Source organism: Centropristis striata, chromosome 8 (assembly GCF_030273125.1).
Source record: "Centropristis striata isolate RG_2023a ecotype Rhode Island chromosome 8, C.striata_1.0, whole genome shotgun sequence".
Classification (NCBI taxonomy): Eukaryota; Metazoa; Chordata; class Actinopteri; order Perciformes; family Serranidae; genus Centropristis; species Centropristis striata.
Genome location: NC_081524.1, coordinates 23,723,207 through 23,750,911, shown reverse-complemented (window position 1 = coordinate 23,750,911; position 27,705 = coordinate 23,723,207). Strand labels below are relative to the sequence as shown.

The window sequence follows — 27,705 nt, the reverse complement described above, 5'->3', positions numbered from 1 at the left end:
GGATACCAAGTTGATAAAGTGAGTTTTAAGTGTTCTATTGACTCTATTGATATTTCCTCTCCTCCCAAAGTCCAAAGACATGCAGCTTAGCTTAATTAGTGACTCTAAATTGTGACTGAGAGTGTGAATGGTTGTCTGTCACTATGTGTCTGTCCAAAATGGTACCCCGCCTTTCGCCCCATTTGATAAATGGATTAGTTGATGATGGTTAATGGACTGCATTTTTTTTTTTTTAATCAATGTATAGCACTTTTGTAGTCTTAGCAACCGCTCAAATTGCTTTAAAACTTCATATAGAGCTCATTCACCCAGCCACAGACACACTCATACACTGGTGGATGATGCTTCCCTACATGGTGGTCACTCACACGCAGATGAATGCAGCATCCGGAGCAATTTGGGGATCAGTATCTTGCCCAAGCATACTTCGACATGTAGACTGCCATGGTCAGGGATTGAACAACCAACCCTCCGATCAGTGGGCGACCATGTTACCACATCTACCCTCCTGTGTGTGAATGAATAAATGATTCTCAAGAGACAGCCTCTGGGTCTGAAAAGTGAAGCTCCTTAAACCTGCATCCTTTCCAATGAGCAGCAGGGGGAAACTCCACAGGTTGCAGAAGGAAGTAAAGAAGAAGATGATTTGCATAAATAGGTTATATATTGAACATGGCTTTATACAGATCAATTAGCAGATCACTTCCTGAACATATTTCACAATTATTAGTTAAGCTTTGAAATCTAAAATCACACATTTGTTATCACTTGAAGGAAGAGAGAAGCCCATCATTTTTCAAGTTGTACTGGGGTTCAACTGACAGCTTTCCAACCGGGCAAACTCACACAAGTTTGTTTTAAACCGAACCAAACAGGTTAGGTGTGAATCGGTGGCTCATCAGTAGAGCACATACCATTATGGCTCATTTCCAACGTACCGGGCCCAGGTTTGAATCTGACTTTGTGGCTTTTCCTGCTCTATCTCCCCATTTCACTCTGTATCTCCACCAAGAATAAAGCCGAACGCACGCGCACACGTACACACACACACACACACGATCACTATTCTCACTCTTGTGTAAATTACCAATTGTAAAAATATCGACTCTGGAACATGATGGGTGCTGTTTATAAAGGGAGCTCATCATAGTGGGCTGAAAAGTGGGGACGCTCTGTCCTGTACAGTGTGATCTGTACTCATGGATAACTGCACACCTTTCCACGTGTCAGCCACTGCCTTTGGTATCCTCCACAAAGCCGGGTCTTTCATAACGTGCGTTTCTCATCAACAGCTCGCTGCACCAAGGAGTGTGTCCACGGTCGATGTGTCGCTCCAGATCGTTGCCAGTGTGAGGGAGGCTGGCGAGGAGAAGACTGTTCCAGCGGTATGAATCAGCCTTTTCCTCTCCATCAGACATTTCCTCACACTCTCTCTCTCTCTCCCTCCCTCTCTCTCTCTCATTGCTTTTCCTCCCATCCATCTCTCTCGTTCTCTTTCTCTCTCTCTCTCTCTCTCTCTCTCTCTTCAGGTCACACACACACAATAAACTTGAAATACACAACAGGAAATGACAACTGGCCATTAGTCAAGTGGCTGATCTTCACATACACCACTCCATCACACACACACAGAAGGCCTTTCCAGTGGAAACAGCAAGGGAGCATTACTGCATCCACAGCAATGAGTCATTAACGTCAGCCTCAGTCCAGAAACCAGTTTACTAGACCAGCAGGAGCTGCACCTCCACCTCCACCTCTCACTCAGTTACAGTTCAACATGAATAATGATGACTCAACTATTGTGCAGCTTTTGTAAATAAAGTCAAGACGTCCTCTAAAGTAAAATGAATAAAACTATCAAGTGGAATAAAAGTGAAACTTCTGACAAAGTCAGTGAGTTAAATGCTGTGTGATGTACGGAGTGCAGCCATCGTCCATAAAAAAGAGACATTAAACCTGCTTCTTCTACCCGTTATGACTTCTTTCACAAAACTTAAGTCAGCAGAAATGGTTATATAATAGTTATTTAAGGCACCAGCTCAGAACAGTAAGTCTAACCCAGTTTGTCTTGTCTGAAATCTCCTTAAATTTGATCGTCCAAACAACGTGCAGTGTGAAACCAGAACCACATTTCGCGGGGGCTGCTGTCCCGATCAGTGAAATGAAGTTTTCCACTACCTTCAGCCCGTTTCATTGCAGTCAGCTGGGTCAATAGTACACAGCCCTCCTCCATTTTCCCCCCTCTGTTCCTCTGCAGAGAGAAGGAATTAGCTTTAACGGGTAGTGGTTGATGTCCTGACAGGGGGATGATGGGAAGGGGAAGTGGAAAATGTTACCCCTCTCTCTATTGCATGGCCCAGTTCTCTTCGTCTCTCCTTACAATCCCTCCCTCCTCTAACCCTCACTTAAATTTTCTTTGCTTTCCTTCTGCTCCTTTCTCCTCTTCCACTCCTTCTCCTCCTCCTCCTCCTCCTCCTCCTCCTCCTCCTCGCAGCCTTGGCTCCACTGCATCGTCCTATAATGGAGTTTTTTGGCAGAATGAGCCCTGACACTTCCTGGATGCCTGTGTGTTGAGCTATCTAACTCTGGGAAAGAGGAGAGGGGACTGAGGTTTTTATATGTTTTTAGGACCGTTTGCCCATTAAAATGGAGAAAAGAAAGGAGGAGGCAAAGTAAACTCAGCACTCTCTGTTAAATACATGAAGGGAAATAACAAAAAGCAGTAGAAGTTGTGTTTTGATCCTTTACTTCAGTAAAGTGCTAATGCCATACTGCAGAAAATAAAGTTTTGCATTAAAATCATAGCTTAAGTGAAAGTATGCCAGTATTATCAGCATCATTGTGCAGTAAAATGTTTCCCTGTCACTATTTGAATTATGCAAGATGTTTTCAGATTATCATTACTGCTGCTTAAATGTGTATGTGGCATTTTACTGCTGTAGATCCTAAAAAAAATTAATAATTTTTTTACTGAAAAACAGACCTGTTTTTTTCAGCTTTGGATGATGCATTTTTTAGCCGATCCAAGAGCATTTTAAATAATTTAGCCTTAGAAGTACAAGAACTTTCTCAACACAAAATAACACTTTATCCTTCATTTTATCAGAAAAATGTGAATTCAACGTCACCAAATTTTGAGATTTTCACTGGATTAAAAAAAGGCTGTAACAAAAACAGTGGAAGTAGAAAAGTAGAAGTTTAAAGTACCTCAACTTTAATTACAAGTGAGAGAGAAGCAGGAATGTGGCTCATTGGGAGCTACAAAATGTCATGTAAAGTATTTAATGCTTTAAATAAGCACTGTTTTGATGGAGAGATGCGAAGACATGGAACCAAAAATGAGCAGTGAAGGTTGTTTATATAATCAGGAGATTATGTGGACTTTGTACGCAAGCAATACCCAAACCACTACTTGGTCATTTCTCTCGGGACAAGGAAGAATTTTCCCACCATATCAGCGTGCATTCCTAATAAAAGACAGTCAAGAGATGCCAGATCTGAAGTGTGTGTCAATCAGTGGGTTTACTACTCGCAATATCACAGATATGGGTTTGTATTAATGAAGAGGTCGTGTTGATGATACTCTGTGTGGATCTGTAACTCCATGAATGTAGTGAACCTAACCCTTGTGCCTCACTAGGAACATTTGGGGCTTCTGTTTTTTAGATTAAATTGGATGAAAATTAGATTATCACTTACACTTACATTTGGTGTGAGTTTTTGTAACCTCACCTCCTGTAATTAGACTATGATAAACTATGTGGACAAAAAACAGACCCTTAAGGACAAAAATGTCCCCATTGAAACCCATTAAAACCACAATTTTTGATCCCACAACGATTACAATCATGCAGTTTGTTATATCAAGCTGTAAATCTAGAGCCCTGGCTTCAAAATTGAAGTTTCTACTAAAGCATTTTCCTTGTTTTTATAAGGGTCAAGCTGTTTTATGGATCACTGCAGTGTTTGATGCAATGCATCAAAATCAATGTTGTAAATCATTCATTTACCCAGACAGTGAAAATAATCCCCTTACGCATTTATTTTTCATAAAACACCAGTATGGCACTATGTCAATAAACTGGCATTTAAAGGGTTAACAGTATTAAAATGAATTAATATTTGGAAGTTATTTCAGGACTGATGGTTACAAAAAATACCTCTTCAAAAATATGAATATATACATTTATTGCAGTTTTATAAAAAAAATGATCTAAAAAATGCATCAAAATAAATATAAATAATAAATTAAACAATACAATAAATGTCCATATCCCAAACTGAAAGAGAGTCCCCCCTAGCATTTAGTACACAATATTTTTTCATGTTTATTTCTATAAAAACAGTAAACAAATTTTGAGATTTTGAAAAATGAATATCTGGTAGTTATGATCAGAACTGATGTTGATTGAAAAGTAATATAATTCCATGGCAGTTTTTATGACACAAGACATTTTTATCCAAAAAAGGACATGAGAGCACAAGGGTTAGGCTTTTATTTTTAGGGAGCTGTGAGAGCACATCTTCAGCGAGTCGGTCATGACACTTTATTTTGTTTTGTCACTGTGATAAATAATCAAACATGCTGCAGGTCAGGTCACTGAACAGTCCTGCACAAATGCAAACGATTAGAATTAAAATAGTCTGTGAATACTACTTTGATATCTAATGTCGAACTTCTTGCAACTTTGGGTTGATCAGTGCTTGTCATTACAATGATCAAATCAAAGCTAGACACCCTGAAGCTAAAATAAGTGTGTTTGATGAAGGTAAACAAACTCAGCAACACTGTTAAGAGAAAGCTTAGCACTTGAGGATGAATGTTTACATGCAGATAAACAAACAGATGGGAAGAGTCACTGGAGGGGCTCGGACTCTGCCAGCTGGTTGCTCAAAAATTGCACGTCCAATCTGGTAAATTTCACCCATTCACTCATCTCCAGTCTGGATGCATCAGCCCCACAGTTCGTATGCGTACAGTCCTGCAGACCTTCAGTAAATCTCCCCTGCTGTCCTGCAGAATGTCTGTGTAAACATCATTGCTGCTCCAGCTGAGTTTCTCATTAGTCAACATGACACGCACCGGCACAACCCCTTCTCCAATGCCCACACAGAGAACAAGTGAAGGTATGATTCATTTAAACAAAAAAGGAGGCAAGGGTCCTGCTCGGCGTTAGTGCAATAAACACTACAATCCATGGCAGCGTGCTTCGCTCCAGGCCAAATTTGGCTCTACTCTACCCTCTGTTATTATTGTCAAAGCAGTCCTTGCACTTTTCAAGACAGGGCACATGTGCATCAGAGGAAAAGGTAGGGGGAGAAACTGGGAACATGGCATGTAGCCAGGGCCTCGATGAATGTGTGCAGCTCACACAGAGAAAGATAATTCACAGAGGTCGGCATGAAATTGTTGAAATTGTTTTTAGCTCGAGAGAAGAAAACTGACGCCCATACATGAGTTGCGTCAGGCCTTTTGGATATCACATGTCCTCGATGATGTCCAGTGTCCAAGGGAGTTGAAGGTATTGATGAGAAATTTGAAGAATGCACGCATGACCAATCCGGGTTCTCCAAACGCGACCCAGTGGACTGAGATCTCTTCATCATGAATGGAAATCCAAACCTTGTGTGAATCTCCGCTGCATGCTAAACCCCCCGGAGCCAATCCCCAGACTTCTGTTAAATTAACCATTTAAAGCTCGTCCGTCTTGTGAGCTCCATGCAAATCTCCCTGCCAGTTTGAAATTATTTGTTGGTAATGTGACACTCCAAGGCTAAAGGGGGAGATTTGGATGTGAAAGTATGAGTGAGATCCACAGTAATGTGTGGAAGAGTCAGGACTTTATGTCATCCCAAAGCACTTCTTGTTTCTGTTCTTTTATTCAGCTCCGTGTTGTTGAATTTAATCAGATTTTTTTCCGTGTTTGTTTTTCATGACATCACGTATTGCTGTCAGTGTTCACCACAATGTACGGGAGGAAAGTTAAATGAGGAAAAACAAAGCTGACACGAAACAATCGTTCATGCGACATATGCTAGTTCCAATAATCATGAGTAATCTTATTTTTTGCTTCGGTGTTTTTATTTAATTTGCAGCACTGCAGAGCTGGTTTGACTCAATGTTTAGAGTAGGAGGCGTATTACTGGAAGCTGACTGGTTTGAGTCGCTGGAAAATGTGGGCAATGAAAGTCAGACCCTCCCTGGTGTGAATGTGTGTTGCTGTTTAACTGCAGGAGTAGTGGCAGGACTACAAGAAAAGCAACCTTTTTCTGGTCAAAAAAGTTTTAACTAGAGGGGCATTTGTTGAGCTCAGACCTTCACCGAAGCCCACTGTGCCATCTCGCAATGTTGACGAATGTGAAAAATGATTTCAGTATCCGCCCTGTGATTCTGATCCGCTCCTAAATTTAATGGGTTCTCCCCTGGCCTCTGCTACACCCTTCCATTAAGTTTCATAAAAATTATGCCAGCAGCGTTCTCGTAATCCTGCTGACAAACAGACAAACCCAACCAAAAACATTACCATCTTGGCGGAGAAAAAAAGTTATTAAATTTCATCTGATCCATGTTTCTCAGGTAGATTCATGAGATTAATCCAGTAAGAATCATGAAATGGATTAAATTTGGAGATTTAGATGAAACAAAAAAACAAAGCAAACCCCATAAACCAGGTCACAATTAATTTTTAAACACAATTCTGCATGAATAAATCTGATTATTTAGCGGGTGTGTGTTTCAATATCTGAATGCTAAACAACTTTCTTCATAATGATCAAATAACTAAATTGTCCTGTTACCTTTCAGCCTGTGATGACAAACACTGGGGGACTGGCTGCAGTCAGCAGTGCAAGTGTGAGAACGGAGCTCTCTGCGATCCGGTCAAGGGGACGTGTCAGTGTCCTCCCGGGTTCATAGGACGCTACTGCGAGGAGTCCTGTCCAGCCGGGACCTTCGGGAAGGGCTGTCTGCAGAGGTGCAAATGTGGTACCGGAGGATCCTGCGATAAAGAAACCGGAGAGTGTTCATGTCGGGATGGATTCACTGGGACTTTGTAAGTGCACAAAAATAAATATATTTAATTCAAATGTACCTCGCTTTGGATAAAAGCGTCTTCTAAATGATATTTTAGAATTGTAATTACACACAAAAAATACATACACCAAAAAAATAAATTAGGCATTTAGGGTTGGCTCCACTTTTCACCAATTAAACTTCTGAAACTAGATGCAAAATATTTGCAATTATGGTCAGAATACTTTATTCGTCCCCCAAGTAGCAACCTCCAGGTCTGAAGTCAAGTCGATACGGAAATACCTTACAGGCCAGCAGGGGGCGACTCCACTGGTTGTAAAAAGGAGTTCAATTATATAGATGTCTATGAAAAAATGACTACCTCTCACTGTTTGCCTCAGTAAACATTTCTCGACTGATTTATGGTCTCAATCACTAGTTTCAGGTCTGCATACTAATACAAATCTTAATTAATACCAGCTTTGAAAACAGGCGATTTTGCTGAGCTCATGTTTTATTTGCTCTGGCTGATGCATTGGTAGCAAGTAAGTCTGATTGAAATGTTTCTAGTTTTTCAGATGTTTTGGTCATAAACTAATATATTGGATAAATTAAACTTTACAGAAGTCAGAGGATCACCAACGATTACAGATCATCCCAAGTAGAACATGAATGCCTGAACCAAATGTCATAACAATCCATCAGATAGTTGTTGAGAAACTTGTATTTGTTGGTGTGAGTGGAAAGGTTAGGGGCTCATCAAAGTTCATACCTTTGGAACCAAGAATGTCTTTAGAAAAATTCCATGGCAATCCATCCAGTAGTTGCGGAGATATTCAAGTCAAACCGACGCTCCGAGAGTCATGTTGCTGGCATAGCTCAAAATGAACACAGTGTACTTTTTGGTATGAGCCATTTTAAGAGTATGTGGAGTTAATTATTTAATATTAAGGTAGAAAACATTTGATACTTCACTTCAATACACTTGACCTCATTATCTTAATGTTTAGGGCGGTATGTCATACACAGACCTGTGAGTTGTTACCAAGTTATTTGTTTCCACAATTTCATTTTTAGATGGAAAATAGACCCTTGTGCACTACAGTATAATCCATTAGTCATCTGTTACGCCCTGTTTTTAGATGCCTCCGAGGATGAGTAAGCAATAAAAATTCTTCCCCACCAAATACGAGTGGAAACTCTCATACTGCCAATGTGAACACACAACACACCGCCACCACAGTGAAATAAGAATGGGGGCTTGGCAACACGGATCATGGGATAAAGCTCCTTGATGAATTGTGTATATTTGAAGTCTGTCCATATTATTTCACCTCAAGGGTGAATTTTAAAATATAATATCCCCAACATTAAATTGTGCAAGAGGTAGTCTCAGCCCAGTAGTGTGATTGGTTGAAGGCACGTTCCGACCGTGCTGATGATTCCCACAAAGCTATTGAAATGCCAAGTCTTAAAGTAATCAGAGAGCTACTGTTAGTTTTTATTGCTCCCTGCTTTTCTTGACTGTTTTTACTGCTTGACTTCAGAGTAGTACAGCAGAATATAATAATATGGACAGTTAAATGCTGTCTTTAAGGTCATTATGTCTATATACAACCCCTATAGAGTTACAAGATTGTGAAAAGTTAAGAAATATTCTGATCTCTTACTTATTCTGTTACAAGTAAAAGCCATTCATTTAGAGTAAAAGTATATATTTAAAGGGGCAAAAGTAAAAGTACTCATTATGCGGAATGGCCCATTTGAGAATGTTTATTGTAATTATTGCATTAATGTGTGCATCTCTTCAATGTTGCAGCTGTAAAGTTGAAAGTAAAGTTATACAATTTTAATTTACGTATTTTGAATTTCCCTCCCAATTTAATTCAATCTTAATAAAAGTCGTTGATTATAAAACAGGAATAGGTAATAGGTAGTGACTTTTTTCTTTATGCTGATGCTTAAAAAAAACAATCTCCCAAAAACTCTGAAAACACTTTGCTTTTCGATTTTTACTGTAGAACAAAACATTTACTTAAGTCCTCAGGAATGTCCCAGGACACACAGAGTTTTTGACTAAAGAGGTCCATTAAGCTGTTATTAAGCATCGACTTCATTGTTTCTCCCCCCAGCTGTGAGAAGGCGTGTCACAGGAAATGCCAGGCGCGATGCCCCTGCCAGAATGGTGGCATCTGTAAAGGCAAAGGCATCTGCGACTGCCCACCTGGATGGACGGTATGTTTTCAAGTTAAAGCTTGCACTGACACTAACCTTCGTGTTCTCCGTGGAGGTTGCCAGATTTTGAATTAGTATTACGTTATATTCCAGCTGGCTCCAAGCTTTGGACAAACAGTCCTTGACTTATTTTTAAAAGACATTTTGAAGGCAACCTGTCATCTCTGGAGACGTGCAGATGCAAGGTTTTCCACTAATGTGAAAAGTTCCTCATGAGGGTTTTTTGTCTTTGGAAGACATGCATGACTGGAGAAGTGATTGTGATCCCTTCAGAGAGCAGACTAACAGATTATTTTCAGAGTAACGGCATAAAGTTGCTACGTTGGTGTCTTCCAGCTTTTTGCAATGATGCATCTGTGTTTACTTGGCATTTCTTTCTTCCACAACAATGTTTATTCCACGTTTCTCTGCAGGGTGCCGTTTGCACAGAGCGATGTTCAGAGGGAAGGTTTGGACAAAACTGTGCTGGCGAGTGTGTCTGCCACAACAGAGGCAAATGTGACCCCGAATCTGGACAGTGCCAGTGTGCTAAAGGTTTCACTGGTAACAGGTGTGTATGTGCAAGGGTCTTATTTGGTTGCTTGTGAATGGGACAGTCCTAAAGGTCCATTCATGCCAAGGGATGCTTCTTTCTCCACTGCAAGAACCAAAACACAAAGCTGTCTTTAGGCCCTGTTTAGATGGAGACGATCGGGTGGAAAGTACAAAAGTGGCGTTTTGATGGAGTATGCACGCCAGGCAACCGGAATGTCTGACTGATGGACATAACATGTTTGTTGTCATGGACTGGACATGGATGTTACGTAACGCGTGTGGGACGAGAGCCAGCGTGAGCTCATCAGAGACACTTTAGCGTTTTCAGCCCTTTAGACAGAAACGCAACGGTGGAGCGTTTAAGACTTCCACTTTGGAGGGTGGTTTCATTTTTTTGCGTTTTTAAGCCCCAAAAAAGCCATCGCCATCTAAACGAAGGGCACATCTGATTAAATATTTTGTTGTTTTCACCCGAGAGCGTTGTAAACAGGCCCCAAGTCTGTGAGTGAATGCTCAGTCTGGACAAACTTTAGTTCAGTATTTTGTCTTCCTCATACTTGATATCCTTTGATATTAAAACATCACAGCCCAGTTGGAGTGGTAAATATGAGCATGCTGTGTGCCGATAACTGATTATTTCTAGTCACTGAACTGGCAACCATTGCAGCTTTTCTGTCAAACAGAATAAGTTCTTACTATTTAACAGACAACAGAGGCTGATAAATACAGCCTTGGCTAACAACCTGACTGACTAACCACTATTTAAAATTGAAGTTTAGATATGGTTTGTGGTCCATGTGTGAGTCTACAATCAAATTGTGCATTACTTTCCATTTTTTCCAGTTCCTCTGTATAACCTTCTGTGTTACTGCCCTCAGGTGTAATGATGAGTGTGCTGCAGGGACGTACGGTCAGGACTGTAAAGGCGTGTGTGACTGTGCTAACGGCGCACGCTGCTACAACATCGATGGAGCCTGCTTGTGCGAGCCGGGTTTCAGTGGTCCACACTGCAGGGACAGGATGTGTGCACTCGGCAAATACGGCATGCACTGTGAACGCACATGTCTCTGCCAGGACAAGCACACACTCAGGTGAGTGGATGTGAAAGGAAAAAGAAGGGTTTGAAGCGTTACAAGAGATCATGCAGGAATTGCACGATCACAAGTGTCAGGTTAGCGCTACCCTGGAGGCAGAAATAATCACATTTTGGTTGAGCAAAACCTCAGTAAGCGAGCCAAAAGCTGCATAAACACTGCAAGCCTTAGAGCTCAATTTAGATTAATAGCTCAAATCTGATTTTATTTATTTTTTTTAAGTTGTGGCCCAACAATCAGATTCCAGTGTGCAGGAATCACAGACCTGAACTAACCCACATGCACAGAAGAACAATAAAGATGTCACACCGGCACACTCAGTAATACCAGGACATGAAAAGTGGACAAAGTGGCGAAGGAGGCAGTCAGCAGGGGAAATGTAGAGATCAATATTAAAGCTTTAAAATCACAAGGGGGAAGCATAGTTAGAAGGGAAACAGGAGTACAAGTTGGCAACACTGCATCCATTTGAAGGTGAGATATTTTACTCCTCATGAATACTTTTCTTATGTAAACATGAAGTGTACAGTTTGAAAAGACTTCCATTAAAGCATAAATCTTACCTTCTTAAGGCTGATCCAAGTAGGTTTCAAGCCTTCAGCACCTCGTGCTGGTGGGCCTGATGAGCTTGTTTCTGCCCCATGTGTCTGTTGGTTTGGTGGTTTTGAGGGGGCGTGTGCAGACTGTGCTTGATTGGCATCTCCCTCACTCTCCTGGTGTACCTAATCAACCAGAATAATTGCAAACACCTGTGTCGATGTGCATGTTTGCTAATTAGCTCAGCTAAATTTTCCACATATTCATTGGCAAAAAAAAAATTTTTTCAGCTGATTAAATTATTTCTGATTTTAGAACAGCTAGAGATGAATAAAAATGTCAGATCTCCATTATATAATTATTATTATTACAGTTATCAGTGTTATCATGGTGTTGTTAAAATGTGCTGAAAAAGTATTGATACAAATTATTTCACCATATTTTTAATATCAATAACCACAAAACAACATTAGCAGCACAATGCACTTTTAGTTTGCATAAACATTTAAATAATACCATCGCCAACAAACACCTTATGTAAACATATGAAAACCATATCAAATGTGCATTAACTTGTCTGTGTATCACCACTGAGGGGCTCTTGTGTAACACCCTGAACCCAAGCCCCCTAAATAATAAAGATTTCCCCAGAAGTCCATCAGTGGGTGCATAGTCATAAGACACACACTACAGTACGCTCTCAGTGGTCACAGTTTGGTTAGATTATTGCACAAAAACCATATCTGTTTAAAATTTGCCCTGTAGTAAAGTGGGCGTGCCATGTAGCCTGTAAGACTATGGTGAGACCCTTTTTCAGCTTTTCTTGATGTTGGACAGTAATTACTTTGAGTATTTCAAAGTCCTGTAATCAAACACTGTTTAAATACTAATTCAAATTTGATAATTTTGCTGTGGTTAATCATAAAAGAACAGCTCTGCCTGTCAAAAACAACTCCACCAATAGCATAAATATGACAGAATTATGAATTTGACAGAAGTCAAAGTTAAATCGGCAAAGGGATTTATGATTTCTACCTCTACAAAGTACACATACAGCACACATTTTGTGTTTCTGTGTGTGTTTCTTTGGCAGAATCAGCACTTTCTCACAGTTTCTTAGTATTTTCTTGTCGTGATTTCATCATCTCTATTTTCATTGTCCAGCTGCCACCCGATGAAAGGAGAATGCACATGCCAGCCAGGGTGGGCGGGACTGTTCTGTAACGAGACCTGCGCTCACGGTTTCTACGGTCACGGCTGCCTGGAGCCGTGTCTGTGTGTGAATGGAGGAGTGTGTGACAGTGCCACCGGACAATGCCAGTGCCCCCCCGGGTACACGGTGAGTGGTGGAGTTTCTTTTCACTCTCAGATATTATGACTTATTTTTATTGTATGTTTATCTCATCTTTTATCTGCCTTTAGGCTTATCATTAAAGTTAATATTTTTGTATTTTTGCAGGGGGTTCACTGTGAGAGTCCATGTAAAAGTGGCACCTATGGAAAGAACTGCTCCCTGGAGTGCTCCTGTGACAACTTTGTGGACTGCTCACCGGTTGACGGGACTTGCTTCTGCAAAGAGGGTAAACAAATATCCACACAGAGATGTTAGAGAGGAAATGTTTTATTACCTGACAGTCAGTACTGACCCGCTGGAGCAAAACTGGTGGAATAACTTTCTATTAAACATGGCTGATTGTCCTTCGTGTGTCTGCAGGCTGGCGTGGGCCGAACTGTTCCACCCCCTGCTCCGAGGGAACCTGGGGCCCAGGATGCAACGCCACCTGCCACTGCGCCAACGGGGCAAAATGTAATCGTGCAGATGGATCCTGCGCCTGCACAGCCGGCTGGAAGGGGGTTCGCTGTGATCAACCGTGCCCGGTAAATGCTTGGAAATGAGGCTTTATAGCATGAGCTGTTTTTTTTTATAAAGCATGCAGAGGTGGGACCCAGCAGGTAATCATGAACCAGGAGAAGAAATTTGTCTTATTAGTAACACTTCTGTTATTTTTTGCGGAAATTCTATTAATCTCTAAAGCAGTTTTTTTCCTGACAATGAACGACACTTTGAATACAAATATAAACCTACTAATTGTGTAATACACATCACTCTGCACAGGTCGTCAAATACTGACGATGTTGGTGGTTCATTATGGCTAATAAATCAAAACGTCTGTATTTGACGACTTGAGAATGAGACTCAACAATCAACTCTTTCTGCAGAATCGCATATTGCACCTTTAGATAAAAAAGGGGGGAAAACTCAAACCATGTCAGTGATCTTTGAGAAATGCAAAAAAAAACAACACCTATACAGACAATTTTTTTTTCTTTTATGGAACTTCATCAACTTTGATACAGAAACTATTTAAGTCATAACGACTTTCGTCAGCCAAGAATTAGTAAGTAAAAAAGTAGGTAAGATAAGATACAACTGTTTTAATCCTGGGTTGTGCCGAAGATGCTCAATATATGTAGTATACTTGTAGGAAAATATTTTATATGTAAGTAGAAAAAAATATAAAACAAATGGAGGTGCAAAGTCCAAGTAAGGACTTGTGCAATGTTTTAATGAAAAGATCAGTTTTAACATGTGAACCCCTTTCCACTTTATCTTTGTTTGTCTCCCAAAGAAACATAAAAAATGTCCTGGACTCAAGCCCAAGCATTGCATGAAAACACATGCCACTTTGTAAAACAATACTGACTGTAGAAGATAAGAAAAATGTACTTTATGTTTATTCTGCGTCAAACCGAGCGGACAAATGAACTGCTATCTTTGATAAGACTAATGCACGAATCATAAGGGTGATAATTATCCGGAACATGTCAGTTCTGATTGGACAGTCTGTGGAAATGTTGTCCAGCGTTTCATCCCTTACCTCACCCTCTGTACGCTTTAATCTTGTGTTTTGGACGTGTGCCCCCTCTTACCTCAGCCATGCCAACCCACCAGGCTGTCTATACAACGACACGCTGCCAGTGTAGTATTTTGTCTGACTCTGACTGAGCTGGCCGAATGTTGAAGAGATTCCCCTGACAATTCTTTGCCCGTTGGCATTTGCTCACATGTGCAGATGGGCACGTTTGGGCCAGGCTGCCTGAAGAGGTGTGATTGTGTTCATGCCGACGGCTGCCAAGCTACCACCGGGGAGTGCCACTGTCTGCCAGGTTGGTGGGGTAAGTGATGACGTCCTCCTAGTGTCGCTGCCAGCTTGGCTTTTGTACCACAGATAAGTCTGTTCCAGCAGAACTAAGTGAGCCACAGGTTTTAAACCACTCGGTCCCTCTTTGATTCTGATTGTACCATTCTCTGACTTGAAGGACCACCAGAGAGCAGTGGTGGAAGAAGTATTCAGATCCTTTACTTAAGTAAAAGTACTAATACCACACTGCGAAATTAATCCACTACAAGTTAAAGGACAGAAGTATCAGCATCAAAATGTACTTAAAGTATCAAAAGTAAAAGTGCTTGTTATGCAGAATGGCCCCATACACATTGTTTTGTATATTCTGAATATATTACATATTTATTATTGATGCATTTATGCAAGTAGCATTTTCCTGTAGGATTCATTTAAACTACCTAATATACTATGTATGGTTTGTTTTAAATTGATCGTGTGTTTTTTCATGTTTAATTTTGACCTGAAAAGTAAGAAATTATACTATTTATCTGAACCAAGTTTCTACTCTCTGCAAGCTGATTTCCATACAGTTGTAAAATAAACATAAACCCATAAACCAGTGTCTTTGTGGCCGGCAGCAAATCAAACTTATGGAACACTATACTATACTCTATTTGAATAAGTCAGTATAAAGCATACACAATGTTTGGTGATGGCTCTGAGGTCACTGGAGAAAACTGCAGCTTCAGTCCAGCACAGACTGGGTTCACTACAGAATATAGTAATCCTCTGTTGCAAGTGTTTTATCTTGTGACCGTCCAAGATTATATGACTCTGACGCTGATACACAGATAGACATTATTTTTGCTTCCCCAAAAAACATATTCAGATTCAGGAAGATCCCTAATATGAAAACTTCCTACAAAACAGAAAAAGAGTAGACCTGTGCTGCTTCTTCTATTCACTCTCGATTTCCCCCCTCTAGGTTCCCGCTGCAGCGAGCCATGTTCGGAGGGCCTGTGGGGGCGACACTGCAACCAGACCTGCTTCAAACATTGCCCCAACAGCGACACATGCCTGAGGGAAAACGGAGCATGTGTGTGTCGCCCGGGCTTCTGGGGAGTCACCTGCCAGAACAGTGAGTGCTGTTTCCAGCCGGCTGACATACAGAAAACAGCGCTATGTGTAAATGCACAAGATACTCCAGTTTTTGCCCTTATACTGAAAAAGATAATAGTCCTACTAACCTTTTGTCAGGGCCAATTATAATTAAGTTTAACCATTTACATGCAGCTGTTCAAAGTACTACTTTTGTGTGAGCACATCATACATCTTTTATTCCTTCAACCACCTTCTTGAAAAAGGCGTTCTGATATTTACGCATATCCAATAACCTGATGCTATCCAAGTTTTTTTTATAACATTAAGTAGGCTTGTTTCTCGTTTCAACCATAAATATAATATTTTCTTTTAGGCATGCATCCCTACCCCAACCTTGTAAACTTTTGGCTTCTTTGTTTGTATGTCTGCACAGAGCTGACTGTAAACAGCAAGAGGCTGTAAACTGGTGCAAACTGCAGTAAAAACCCCAACTGAGATGCATATTCTGAATGCACTGTATACATGTCTAAAGAATGCTCCGAAAACCTGAATAATATTGCATATTGCCCATGTGTAAATTGGAAAATGCTACATTTGGAATAACACCTGATTCATATTGTGAATAATAGTGGATTTACAAACATCTGGCCTGGCTCACTCTTTATGCTTTGGCTCCCAGAGTGCAGAGCTGGGATGTATGGGGAGCAGTGCAGCATGTCCTGCCCATCCTGTGGCCAGTCGTACCGCTGCCACCATGTGACCGGAGAGTGTGACTGCCTACCTGGACACACTGGACCCAACTGTGATCAAGGTTGGTATTAACATCAATAATCATCCAAACTCATTCAATACATAAGGCCATAGTATATTGCCCTACAAAGCCTAACTGCAGTAACTACGTTTCTGGTCAAAATTGAGTTATAACTAAAAATGAACTCCCTGATGTCTGTTTTATCACGTGACAATGTTTTAGATTTAAATTTTGCTTTATTTCAGAAAAATAATGATGTAAAAATTGCAGTAACTCCAAAATCCAACTTAAAACCAAAGCAGACAGCAGTAATTGCACGGTCTGCTTTGCATATATAGACTTGTATTTCTTCATTATGTTGAATAGTGAAGACGAGAATAATAAAATTATATCTTACATATCTTAAAATTATATTAAGACTAAAAATGAACATTACTTTATAGTCTAAAATACACAAATATTTGAATAGAATTTGAACATGTTTATTCACTGAAAAGAAAATATAAAAGCTGAAAGAAGACAACAACATTGTAGTTACTGCACTCTGGTTTTGCATTGCTGTAAAATGTTTTAATAGTAATGCAAAACCAGACTGCAGTAACAACCTTTTTGGGGTTAACTGTCAAATAAATTGTCATTGATTTTTTAGCATAAAAATCACATCATCAATACATGCAGAAATAAGTGTCATATCACTTACCTACTACCTACAACCCCTTTGGCTGGCCAGTTAAAAAACTTTAAAGCAGCTTTTCTCAGTTTTACCCCTTGTGTAGTTACTGCAGTTAGACTTTGTAGGGCGGTATAGATGTTGCAGAAATCTCCTTCATTCAATCTGATTGTAATCCGGCTCAGGTATTTTCTATAAACATTGTGTGTTTGACAGTTTGTCCAGCTGGCTACTACGGCAAACAGTGCTCTGAAGTGTGTGTTAACTGCGCCAACAACTCCACATGCGACCACCGGGACGGTCACTGTGAATGTTTGCCAGGCTGGACAGCTACTGACTGCTCCATACGTGAGTGAGACATCACACAGCAGGAGGTTTTTACAGTCCCAGCCTGTGGGCCTCCCCTTAAAGACAAATATTTAAAAAGGCACCAGGTAGAATCCACAGGCTGCATTTAGTCTCCACTTCAGGAGTGGGACCTGATCTATTTTATCACTTTTAATAATTTCAATTACATCATTTTTCATGTAAAAGTGTCAAATAATTCTAATACAAACCAAAAAACAAAGTACCATTCATGTATTTAAATCAAGCAGAATAGAGAATTAGACATTTATGTCACTACAGCTAATAGAATTGACCTAATTTACATTAATAAAGTTTATGTAATTAATGTAAATATCATTTTGCATGCTGTTTATGTATGTGACCAAGCAAAATTAAGCTTAATCCTTAAAAAATACAGAAAATTAAATGCACATAATGTACTAGCGGTAAATATGAATAATGACTTAATGAACTAAAAAACAATTTTAACAACCTACAAAATAACACAATTTTCTTAATAATTCTAATAAGAACATCTTGCGATTACAGTGACTTAAATAAGTGTAAATAAATATTCAGTGTTAAAGGGGGAACACTTTTAAATATGGCAGAAATGTTTTTGTATATGAGGAACATAATAATAATAATAATAATAAATAAAATAACATTGTTGTTATCATTTATTATTAGTAGTAGTCGTAGTAGTATATTCTCAACTAATGATTTAATCTGTAAAGTAAAATAAAAAGTGGTTTTAATTTCCCAAAGTTTGTAAAATATATTCAGATTATTTTCCTTGATGACAAAGAAAGCAGCAAATCAGGTAAAATCAGAGATTGTGTGCTTTATTTTTTGCCTAATCATTATTACGAATAAGTATTGCTCTGTTGATCAACTTATTAGTGAATCAGCTAATCATTGCACCTCTAAAGTCTCATAATTCTCCAGAACAAAGTTAATTTAAACAGATGAAATAGAATAAAATATTTAAAAAAAACCAAGTTCACTCAGAATTGCACCCACTGTCACAATTTATCCCAAATGTGGTGAACTGTGAGCACTGAAGTGGAGCATTATTAGATACAATGTAATTTAATACTTGTGAATGTATCTAATGTGTGGATGTGACGTGTACCGTGTGTTTTCCAGCCTGTAGTCCAGGTCGTTTTGGTCCGTTCTGCTCTCAGACCTGCTCCTGTTCCTCCGGCCTCCTCTGTGACCGATTCACTGGAGACTGTGTGTGTGAAAGTGAAGGAGAGGACTGTAAACAAGGTAAGGACACGAACACCACCAACACGAATGCATTTCTGAGGTTGAAAGTCAACGACAGCTGCTCTACTTCCTCGTCCCTCCTCCTGTTTGACAGACTCGTCGGAGCAGTCGGGGAGCGTCATGGTCCCCCTTCCTCCTGGGGAGAGGGAGTCGTGGGGAGCCATCGGCGGCATCGTGGTGCTGGTCATCCTGGTGGTGCTGCTGCTGGCTCTGCTGCTGCTCTACCGCCGCAGGCAGAAGGACAAACAGAACAACACGCCCACCGTGTCCTTCTCCACCAGCCGCACGGTCAACTCTGAATACGCCGTTCCAGGTCGGTTACCCTCATATATTATAAAGGGGTGGTCAATTGCTGGTCAATTTCCAGTTTATTTGTTCATTTAAAAGGATCCCCATTAGCTGACGGCAAAACAACAGAGAGTACCACAGGCATTACAAACCCAGGTCATTATAAAAATATATAAAAATGAAAGCATTATACAGTCTTGTATTACATAGCCCAACCACACTCAAAAAATGACCATATAATTAAAGTGTTGGCATCAAATACATTCTTAATCTTCTTTTAAAACCAGCCTTTCCCGTAATTTCACAAACCTCATCTGGAAGACTGTTCCAAATCACAATCGACCTATAAAATATTGACAACTTCATAGAGTCAGACTTAGGTTGTGGTAATCAGTCCACTATTCACCCCTCCAGTGTTATAAGAATGAGTTTCAATTTCAAATCAATTTCAGTCAATTCTTTAATTGAATAACAAAAGCAGGAATGTTGAGTTAAATATCACTCATCCCAACTGACATTCAAAAGTTAAGCAAAATGACCTGCAATTTTGTAAATTCCCTGTTTATTCCCATAAGTTCCCATTAATTCCCATAAATTAGTTTCTAACTGTGAAAATTCCTGGAAGTTTGCAGCCTTAATCAACGCATTTACGTAAGTTCCAAAACACACAGAAAAAATAATAGTGGTGGATTTCAACTCATAAATCATTAGCAATAATTATAAAAATATATTTTTTATGCATTTTTTTTTCTATCCATGCCAATAGAAACCACCTACACAGTCACTCATAAAGTTGGAATAAAATATGTATTTTTTTACCTCTTTGCTTGGAATGATTGTGACAATGAGATTTATTCTTGACAGATAAAGCGTATATCTTCTCAAAATTGTATTAATCAATCTCTTCCAAACATTTCACAATGAAAATAAAACCACAGTTAACAGAGGATTGTGTCTGAAAACAAAATTATTCCAACTTCATTGGCAACTGTGTAAAAGTGAAAATTGCCATTTTCTGTCAAAAAACAGTAGCATTGAATGGGTAACTCAGTTAGATATAAAGTGATGTTTTAAACATATTACAGATATATTGTGTATATTTTATTAACAAAATTAAAAGTTTTAAGATTAGATTATCCTCTAAAAAATGTATGTTTGAAGTCTCCTGAGCTGTAAATTCTGTGTACATAATTAACATAGTGCAAGTTAATTAATAAGAACATTCAGAATAAATCAAAAATAGTAAACCCCCTAATTTATTTTCCCATTTTCTTCCAGGGACATTCAGCTATGAATCTTTTGATATTTTAACATATATCAACCGTATACCATCTCATGTGTACTTTAAACACAGCTCAAACACCATTTTTGTACTTTAACAATATAAATAACAGAGTAAAATGTGCCTGGTGCTTACTAGCTGTCTCATGGTCGGCCATGATTGCTGAAAAAGGTGTGTCCCTGCTGCGTCCACTTTAGATGATGTAGAGCGCTGTGATTGGCTCATAGACAGCCAATCAAATACATGTGTGCATTTGGTTGGAGACAGACAGTAAAAGATCTGTAAAAGTAGCACAAAACAATGTTAAAATATGAATAAAAGTCCTGAATTTAAAATGAAAGTAGAAGTACTGAAGTATTATCAGCTAATCTTGCTTGTTTCAATAATAATTCAATATATAACATTGTTATATGTTTTGCATCAGTAAATAAGCAGCATGTCAGTGTTGTAGCCGATTGAGGTGGATCAACTTTAAACCACTTAATATACAGTTATGATGTTTATTCCACCAAGTCTACCTGCTAAATAAAGACTTTTATGAAACCTTTGACCTCTATGGGCCTCAAACAGTCGTTTAAATGAAACAATGTGAAAAGTTTATTAGGAAAATCTGTTTTTCGTGGAACTTCTAACAACTCATAAACACAGTGAGCCACTGTTTTATTGTAAGAGGTCTCATGACACAGAGGCTGGAAACCACTGCTTTAATCTTAAATCATTTATAGCACTTGTAGTTTATTGTTCCACGTATGAGCATGTCCACACTCCACTTCTCCATCTGTGACGCAACACATGCAGAACCACTTTAGATCCAGATTATTGCGTCAATACTTTAAACTCTGGAAGGAGCCGTTCTTCACACTGACAACTTTTGAGTTTCACTTTTTATATTTGTTTACTTTTACTGAAGTGTTTTTTTAGGAACACTTTGTTGTATTTTATAAACTTAACATCAAATCTGCAAACTAATAAATTGCTTAAGCTGTCAGATACATACTACTGGAGCAGAAGGTGCAGTATTTCACACAAAAGATGTTTTAAAATGCACTGATAAATGCAAAAAAATGCAAAATATGGCGGAGTGAAATCATTTCAAATGTCATGAAGTGAATTTTAGAGAATAATTAGTTTTCTTCAGGGGATATTTAGCATTTTTAAATAAAATGGTGTTTTTATAGTTTTCTTCATCATTATTTGGTTTTAGTTGTATTTAGTTGTATTAGTTGTTTTATTCATTTTTAATTACAATTATTTTTCATCTACTTCATCTACTCATCTAGTCAAATGATTCTAATATAAATCAAAATAAAGTACAACACATGTAATTAAATCAAACAGAAAGGAGTATAAGGAATTTATGAAACTACAGTTTATTAAAAAAAAGGGAAAAAACACATTCAAACTGATGCAAGTAGTGCTGATAAATGAAAAACAAAACAAAGCTAAATATGACAGAGTGAAATCATTTTAAATGCCCTGAAGTGAATTTTGGAGATTAATCTAACACAAAAGAGTATGAGAAATTAATGAAAGTGCAGATAATGAAAAAAAAAACATATTTAAGTGGATGCAAGTAGCCCTGAAAAATGCAAATATTTGCAAACATGTATATTAAATCAAAAAGACAATAATGAAACTACAGATAATTAAAACATAAATAAATAAAAACACATTTAATTTAATGCAAGTAGCACTGATAAATAAGAGTGAAATGAAGTTCATTTTAAGGGAAGAATTACTTTCCTTCAGGGGATATTTAGCGTTTTTAAATGAAATAAAAGTCACATTTTAATGCTTTTATAGTTGTTTTCCATCATAACGTGGTTTTAGTTGTATCTCACGGTTGTGTTTTTGTAGTAAGTGCTCCACAGAGGTGCATTTTATTGACCTTGAGGTAATTTAATTGCAGCAGACGTGATTCCATGTGTTTGTTTTGGCCTGCAGATGTTCCTCACAGCTACCACCACTACTACTCCAACCCCAGCTACCACACACTGAGCCAGAACAGGCCTCCGCTGCCGCACCTCCCCAACAACCACGACCGCACCATCAAGGTGAGCGTCACCTCTGTTACATCAACACAGCGGTCTCATACTTTAGGCAGTTGTCAGACCTTTTAGGAACTTTACCTTGAAAGACGTAATTTATCGAGTCAACAGCAGCTGGCTCAGGTTTTCAGGGCCAGGAAATCATAAAATGTTGACCCAGTAAGTCAGCGCTCTTTAGCTTTTTATGTCAAAAGTGTAATATAACTCGGAGCATTTTCTTCGCATTGATGATTCCTGATTTGTTTATTATTCTGCCCGTCATACAGAACACCAACAACCAGCTGTTCTGCAGTGTGAAGAACATGGAGAGGGAGCGCCGCGGCCTGTTTGGGGTCGAGAGCAACGCCACTCTGCCTGCAGACTGGAAACACCACGAGCCTCGCAAAGACTCAGGTCGGTCAGCGTGACTCTCCCGCTACGTGATTCACATTCAGGATCAGTTGCCTCGTCCATTTAGAGGAGACAGTTCTGCACATAAACCTGCAGCAGCGGAGGGGAATGAAAGTGGATTAACATTTACAAGCTAATGAAAATGAGGAGTTGGTTTCCTGACCTTCTGACCACAGCTACTTAAAAAATCAGCAGTAAAACCTTCAATTTACTGCTAATCTAACCTGTTAAAACACTGAAAAAGTATTTCCTCACTCTTTTCAGGGGGAAACACTGAATCTTAAACTCGGGCAGAATCAAGGACAGCGACTCACACATGGCGTATTTGGCATATAACTTTAAACATTTTTTTAATGTATTTTATATTATTATTTATTATTATTATTATTATTATTATTATTATTATTATTACTATTACTATTACTATTACTATTATTCTTCTTCTTCTTATTATTATTATAATAATAATAAAATATTTTATTCATTTATTTATATGATTATTTTTTTTATTTCACTTTCATTGTGGCCTTGTGATGGGTGGGTGGGTGTAGTCGTATAGTTGATGTTTATCTGTAATGTAATCTGGAAAATTATAAATAAAGTGTTTTTAAAAAATGATGATAGTTTTAGAAGCATAACAGCCATTTTCCCCCTCTAAATTTCTGCAATTTTTTCTTATAAAACCTATATAACCCTGCATTAACTTTGTTAATGTTATTTATTTAGAAAGATTATGTATACATTTAGTAAAAAAATAATCTGCAAGTTGCTCTGTAAACTCCTGCAGAGAAATTTAGTGTAAAATAGTTGTATTGTTAAAGGCGATCAGAGCTTAGATGTAAGAAAACATTTTAAAGGCAGAAACAGCTGAGGATTAAACTCAGAAAGCGCCCTTTTTTACACCAAAGTTTATCGACCGTCACATTTCCTTTTTGGACAGAAAATCATTTTAGTCAACGATGCACGTTTGATATGAGACTATAAAAGCAATCAGGACTTCATAAAAAGTTGTAGTTGCATTGCCAGCACTCACTCACCTGGCATTGATTTTGCAGGTTTCCAAAGCAGATTATCTGCTTTTGATTAGTTTCTGAGTCGTAAATGAAAATGAAGATGCCAGACTCGTCTTTTATTGTTTACAGGAGCTTTTGGAATCGATAGGAGCTACAGCTACAGCGCCAGCCTCGGAAAATATTACAACAAAGGTAGTTTATCACCCTGTTTTCACCCTTTTTTCCTCTCCTGCTACTGACTACAGAGACCAGTGGTAGAAAAAGTATTCAGATCCCTTATTAAGTAAAAGTACTAATACCACACTGTGAAATTACCACTACTCCATTACTCCACTTCAAGTAATTAACTTACTTTAGTTAAAGTAGAAAAGAATCAGCATCAAAATGTACTTAAAGTAAGAATATAAAAGTTCTCGTTATGTAGAATGGACCCACTCAGATTGTTGTATTGTTATATTCCAAATATATTATTGGATTATTATTATTGATGCATTCATGTAAACAGCTGTTTTATTTTCTCAAGATAGGGCTCATTTTAATGACATAATAAACTGTTAGGAGGTTTAATAAAGATAAAGATAAATCATGTTAAATCTAAAGTAACTAAAGCTGTCAGTTGAATGTAGTGGAGTAAAAAGTACAGAATAAATAAAAATGATGTCATTAAATCAAACAGAAAAGAGTAAAAAAAATTCTTGAAACTACAGCTACTTAAAAAACATAATGAAAAAAACATGATAAATGCACAAAAATATGACAAGGTGTCATCATTTCAAATGTCATGAAGTGAATTTTAGTGAAGCGTTAGTTTTCTTCGGGAAATATTTAGCATTTTTAAATTAAATAATCATCACATTTTATTAATAATAATAATAATAATAATAATAATAATAATAATCATTCATTAATTAATTTTCTCAAAGTAGGGCAACTGACAGCTTTAGAAGCATAAAGTCACATAAAATAGAAATACTCAAGCAAGTACAAAAACCTCACAATCGTACTTTAGTACTTTAGTAAATGTACTTAATTTCATTCCACCTCTGACAGAGAAACACCAAAACTGCATCAGAAAGAGGATCCTGCATTAAACTTTAGAAGATTACCTGAATATTAGCCACATAAATGTTTCAAAGTAAGATTCTTGCTCTTTTGTCGTACACCCTTACAGTAAAACATGTTCATATTTTTAAGAGCAAACTGAGCACTTATCTTTTTAATTTGGTTTTTACCTGAACCATTTTTAAAGATTTTTCTGCTCATGCATCTTAGTGTTATTACATCTTCTCTTTTATTTATTTATTTATTTATTTGCTACTATTGATTAGTCTATTTCTATGCACATATATTTTATCATGCTCTATTTCTTAATTATTTATTTATTGTTTTATCTTTTTTATCTAGCTTTTTATTTTATTTTATTTATTTATATATTTTTTTATTTTCCATTGTTATTATTGACTTTTACTTTTTTTTTATTATTATATATATATTTTTATCTTATCTTATTTTATCTTATTTTACTTTATTTTTTATCTAATTTATTTCTAACCTGCCTCCAGTGTTTCCTCACTGCTCCATGATGAGATGGCGCTTCCTCAGTTCCTCAGTTTGTGCTTTGTTTTTAATAGGATGGGTGGGATGAAGGTGGTGTTTCTATGTTTCGTTATCTTTTTAATATTATTATTTTCTCCTTTTTTATGTAAAGTGCTTTATGTTGCATCTCTCTTGTATGAAAAGTACTGTACAAATAAAGTCTGATTAATTGATTGATTATATATTTGGACAGTGCCACGTGTTTCTGACTCTAACCTCTTCTCTCTGTGCGTCCTGTGCTGTGGCAGAGCTGAAGGACACGGTGGCGGTGAGCAGCAGCTCTCTGAACAGCGAGAATCCTTACGCCACCATCAAAGACCTGCCCGGCCTGCCCTTCTGCCCCCCAGAGAGCAGCTACATGGAGATGAAGTCGGCCGTGCCCAGAGAGCGAGCGTACACCGAGATCAGCCCGCCGCCGTTCAACACGGCCACCTTACGCAGAGGTGAGTCACTCCCATGACTTCCATTCCTACACAGACCAGAAGGTGATATTCATGTTTTTACTGTTGTTGTTTTTTACATTTTGCTTCTGAACCACTGAAATCTACTTCAACATCATCAGTATTAGAATAAAGATCAGTAGCACTAAGGACTCATTTTTTCTTTTACTTTTTCTTATTACCTTATTTTCTTATTAATACCTCAATAAAGATTCAAGATCATATCAAAGCATAATGTGGTAGAAATTAAAGGTGCAATTTGTATGTTATAGCCACATTTTTTTGCTGCAAAATTCTAAAAATGAACTTACAATATGAACAGTGTTTTCTCAAATAATATATTTGCTTTACAAAATGTCCAGTAACTATTAAAAAAAACCCCACCACCACCGACAACAACAAAACAGTCCAAAACCAACGAATAGTTATTATTTTTATATAAAAATAAATACCGGTATATAAATAAAAAATAATCAGGTTAAACCATACTCTGTAGTGTATACGCTTAATTTGTCTTAAAAGTCCACACTTTGTAATACTTCTATCTTTTTTTTTTTTTTTACCTCAATAAAGACTCAAGAGAAAATAATATTTAAGCATAATGAGGTAGAAATTAGAGGTGCAATTTATAAGATTTAGTCAGATTTTTTAATATTCTTAAAACCATTCTGAACAGTGTGAAGAAGTGACAGTGTTGACGAATTTTGTCAATTCATCACTTGGTTAATAAAATGTTAGAAAACAAAAAACAAAAACACAAAGGACAGTTAGTTAACTTTGACATAAGATAAAAAGAAAAACAGCAAATTCTCACAATTATGGAGCTGAGATGAGGGAAAAAGACATTTAACTTTAAATAAAACACTTTAAAGTTGCTGAATATCTTTCTGTCAATGGATTAATTCATCAATAGACTTATTGTTTCAGCTTCAAACCCTGTCAGGTTAATTAGTGCAGTTCTTTTGAACAGCACAACATGAGGAAATACATCATCCTTTTATCGTCCTTTAATCAAAATCAAGACCCACTTTTGTCGACCGATCTGAGAACTTAACAGATGATGTTCACATCAAAACGAAAAAGCTCATTAAGCTTCTTTCAGAGTCCCGATCAGTCAAACAGCGGAGCAGAGTTTGTGCTGGGACAGATGGGGAGGACGGGCTTCCTGAAGGCAGAGCCTGATAAATGAACGACTGTTTACAGGGAAGAGGAAGAGCAGGAGAGAGAGGAAGTGCTTTTATTAGTCCTGCATTTTACTGTGGACACCAGTGATACATCAACATGAGGTCAGACTAATAAATGATGATGGGAAACACGTCTTTGGATCCATGGAAACGTTGGCTCAGTCTCAGTCTGTCTCACTTTGAACTATGAGGGTGATGAAGAGTGAGAGAAAGAAGCACTCCCCTCTTTCTAAATCTGGAAGCAGATGACTGTAATTAATGATAGAAAATGGTTTATTAAAATCAGCTTTTCATGTGATGATTATTAAACAGTTTAATGTTTGTATAATTACACAATATAAACTTAAAATCAGTGATTTAACAGGTTGTGTTAATGTTTTTTTAGACTTTAAAGGGACAGTTTGCATTTTTTAAAAAGTGGTTACTTATCCATCCACAGTTTGGAGGAACAAGCTAATAATACAACTTTTATTGTAGAAAGAAACTGTAAAAACAGGCATTATTGTTGGAATTTGAACTTTCTGACAGTCCTTGAATGGATCATAGGTTACAAACGTTTCCGTTAGTAAAAGTAACCAAAATGAAGGTTAAAATTGTGATATTTCTGTCAAAATCACTTTATTCTACATGTCTCTTCTAAATGGTTTAAACCATTTGAAATAACTAGATCCTCTTAAAAACAAGAAATTTTAAGAATATTTTCATCATTTTATATTATTACAATTGTGTTTTACTTATTATTGTCATTCTTGATCTGTTCATACAGCAGCCTGCCCACAAGAGGAGTTAGTTACTGTACTGACAAA

General features: G+C 37.8%; 1 protein-coding gene and 1 long non-coding RNA gene across 2 annotated transcripts in view; one reads left to right on the top strand and one right to left on the bottom strand.

Annotated features, from left to right (window-relative positions):
• pear1 (platelet endothelial aggregation receptor 1) overlaps positions 1-27,705 on the top strand; it is a 64,359-nt gene that overhangs the window by 32,687 nt on the left and 3,967 nt on the right. The window contains exons 5-22 of the mRNA XM_059339454.1: positions 1,293-1,385; positions 6,806-7,052; positions 9,145-9,247; positions 9,661-9,797; positions 10,660-10,872; positions 12,577-12,751; positions 12,872-12,992; positions 13,127-13,290; positions 14,487-14,589; positions 15,523-15,675; positions 16,318-16,449; positions 17,276-17,407; positions 18,536-18,658; positions 18,753-18,971; positions 22,173-22,282; positions 22,543-22,669; positions 23,809-23,871; positions 25,524-25,718. Of these exons, the coding sequence (XP_059195437.1) occupies positions 1,293-1,385; positions 6,806-7,052; positions 9,145-9,247; positions 9,661-9,797; positions 10,660-10,872; positions 12,577-12,751; positions 12,872-12,992; positions 13,127-13,290; positions 14,487-14,589; positions 15,523-15,675; positions 16,318-16,449; positions 17,276-17,407; positions 18,536-18,658; positions 18,753-18,971; positions 22,173-22,282; positions 22,543-22,669; positions 23,809-23,871; positions 25,524-25,718 (2,610 nt within the window). The remainder of the gene's footprint in view (positions 1-1,292; positions 1,386-6,805; positions 7,053-9,144; positions 9,248-9,660; positions 9,798-10,659; positions 10,873-12,576; positions 12,752-12,871; positions 12,993-13,126; positions 13,291-14,486; positions 14,590-15,522; positions 15,676-16,317; positions 16,450-17,275; positions 17,408-18,535; positions 18,659-18,752; positions 18,972-22,172; positions 22,283-22,542; positions 22,670-23,808; positions 23,872-25,523; positions 25,719-27,705) is intronic.
• Positions 4,270-11,535, bottom strand: LOC131976434 (uncharacterized). The gene is made up of 3 exons (XR_009394796.1): positions 11,439-11,535; positions 6,799-6,998; positions 4,270-4,610 (listed from the first exon to the last, which is right to left on the bottom strand). It is a non-coding gene; the product is annotated as an uncharacterized LOC131976434 (long non-coding RNA).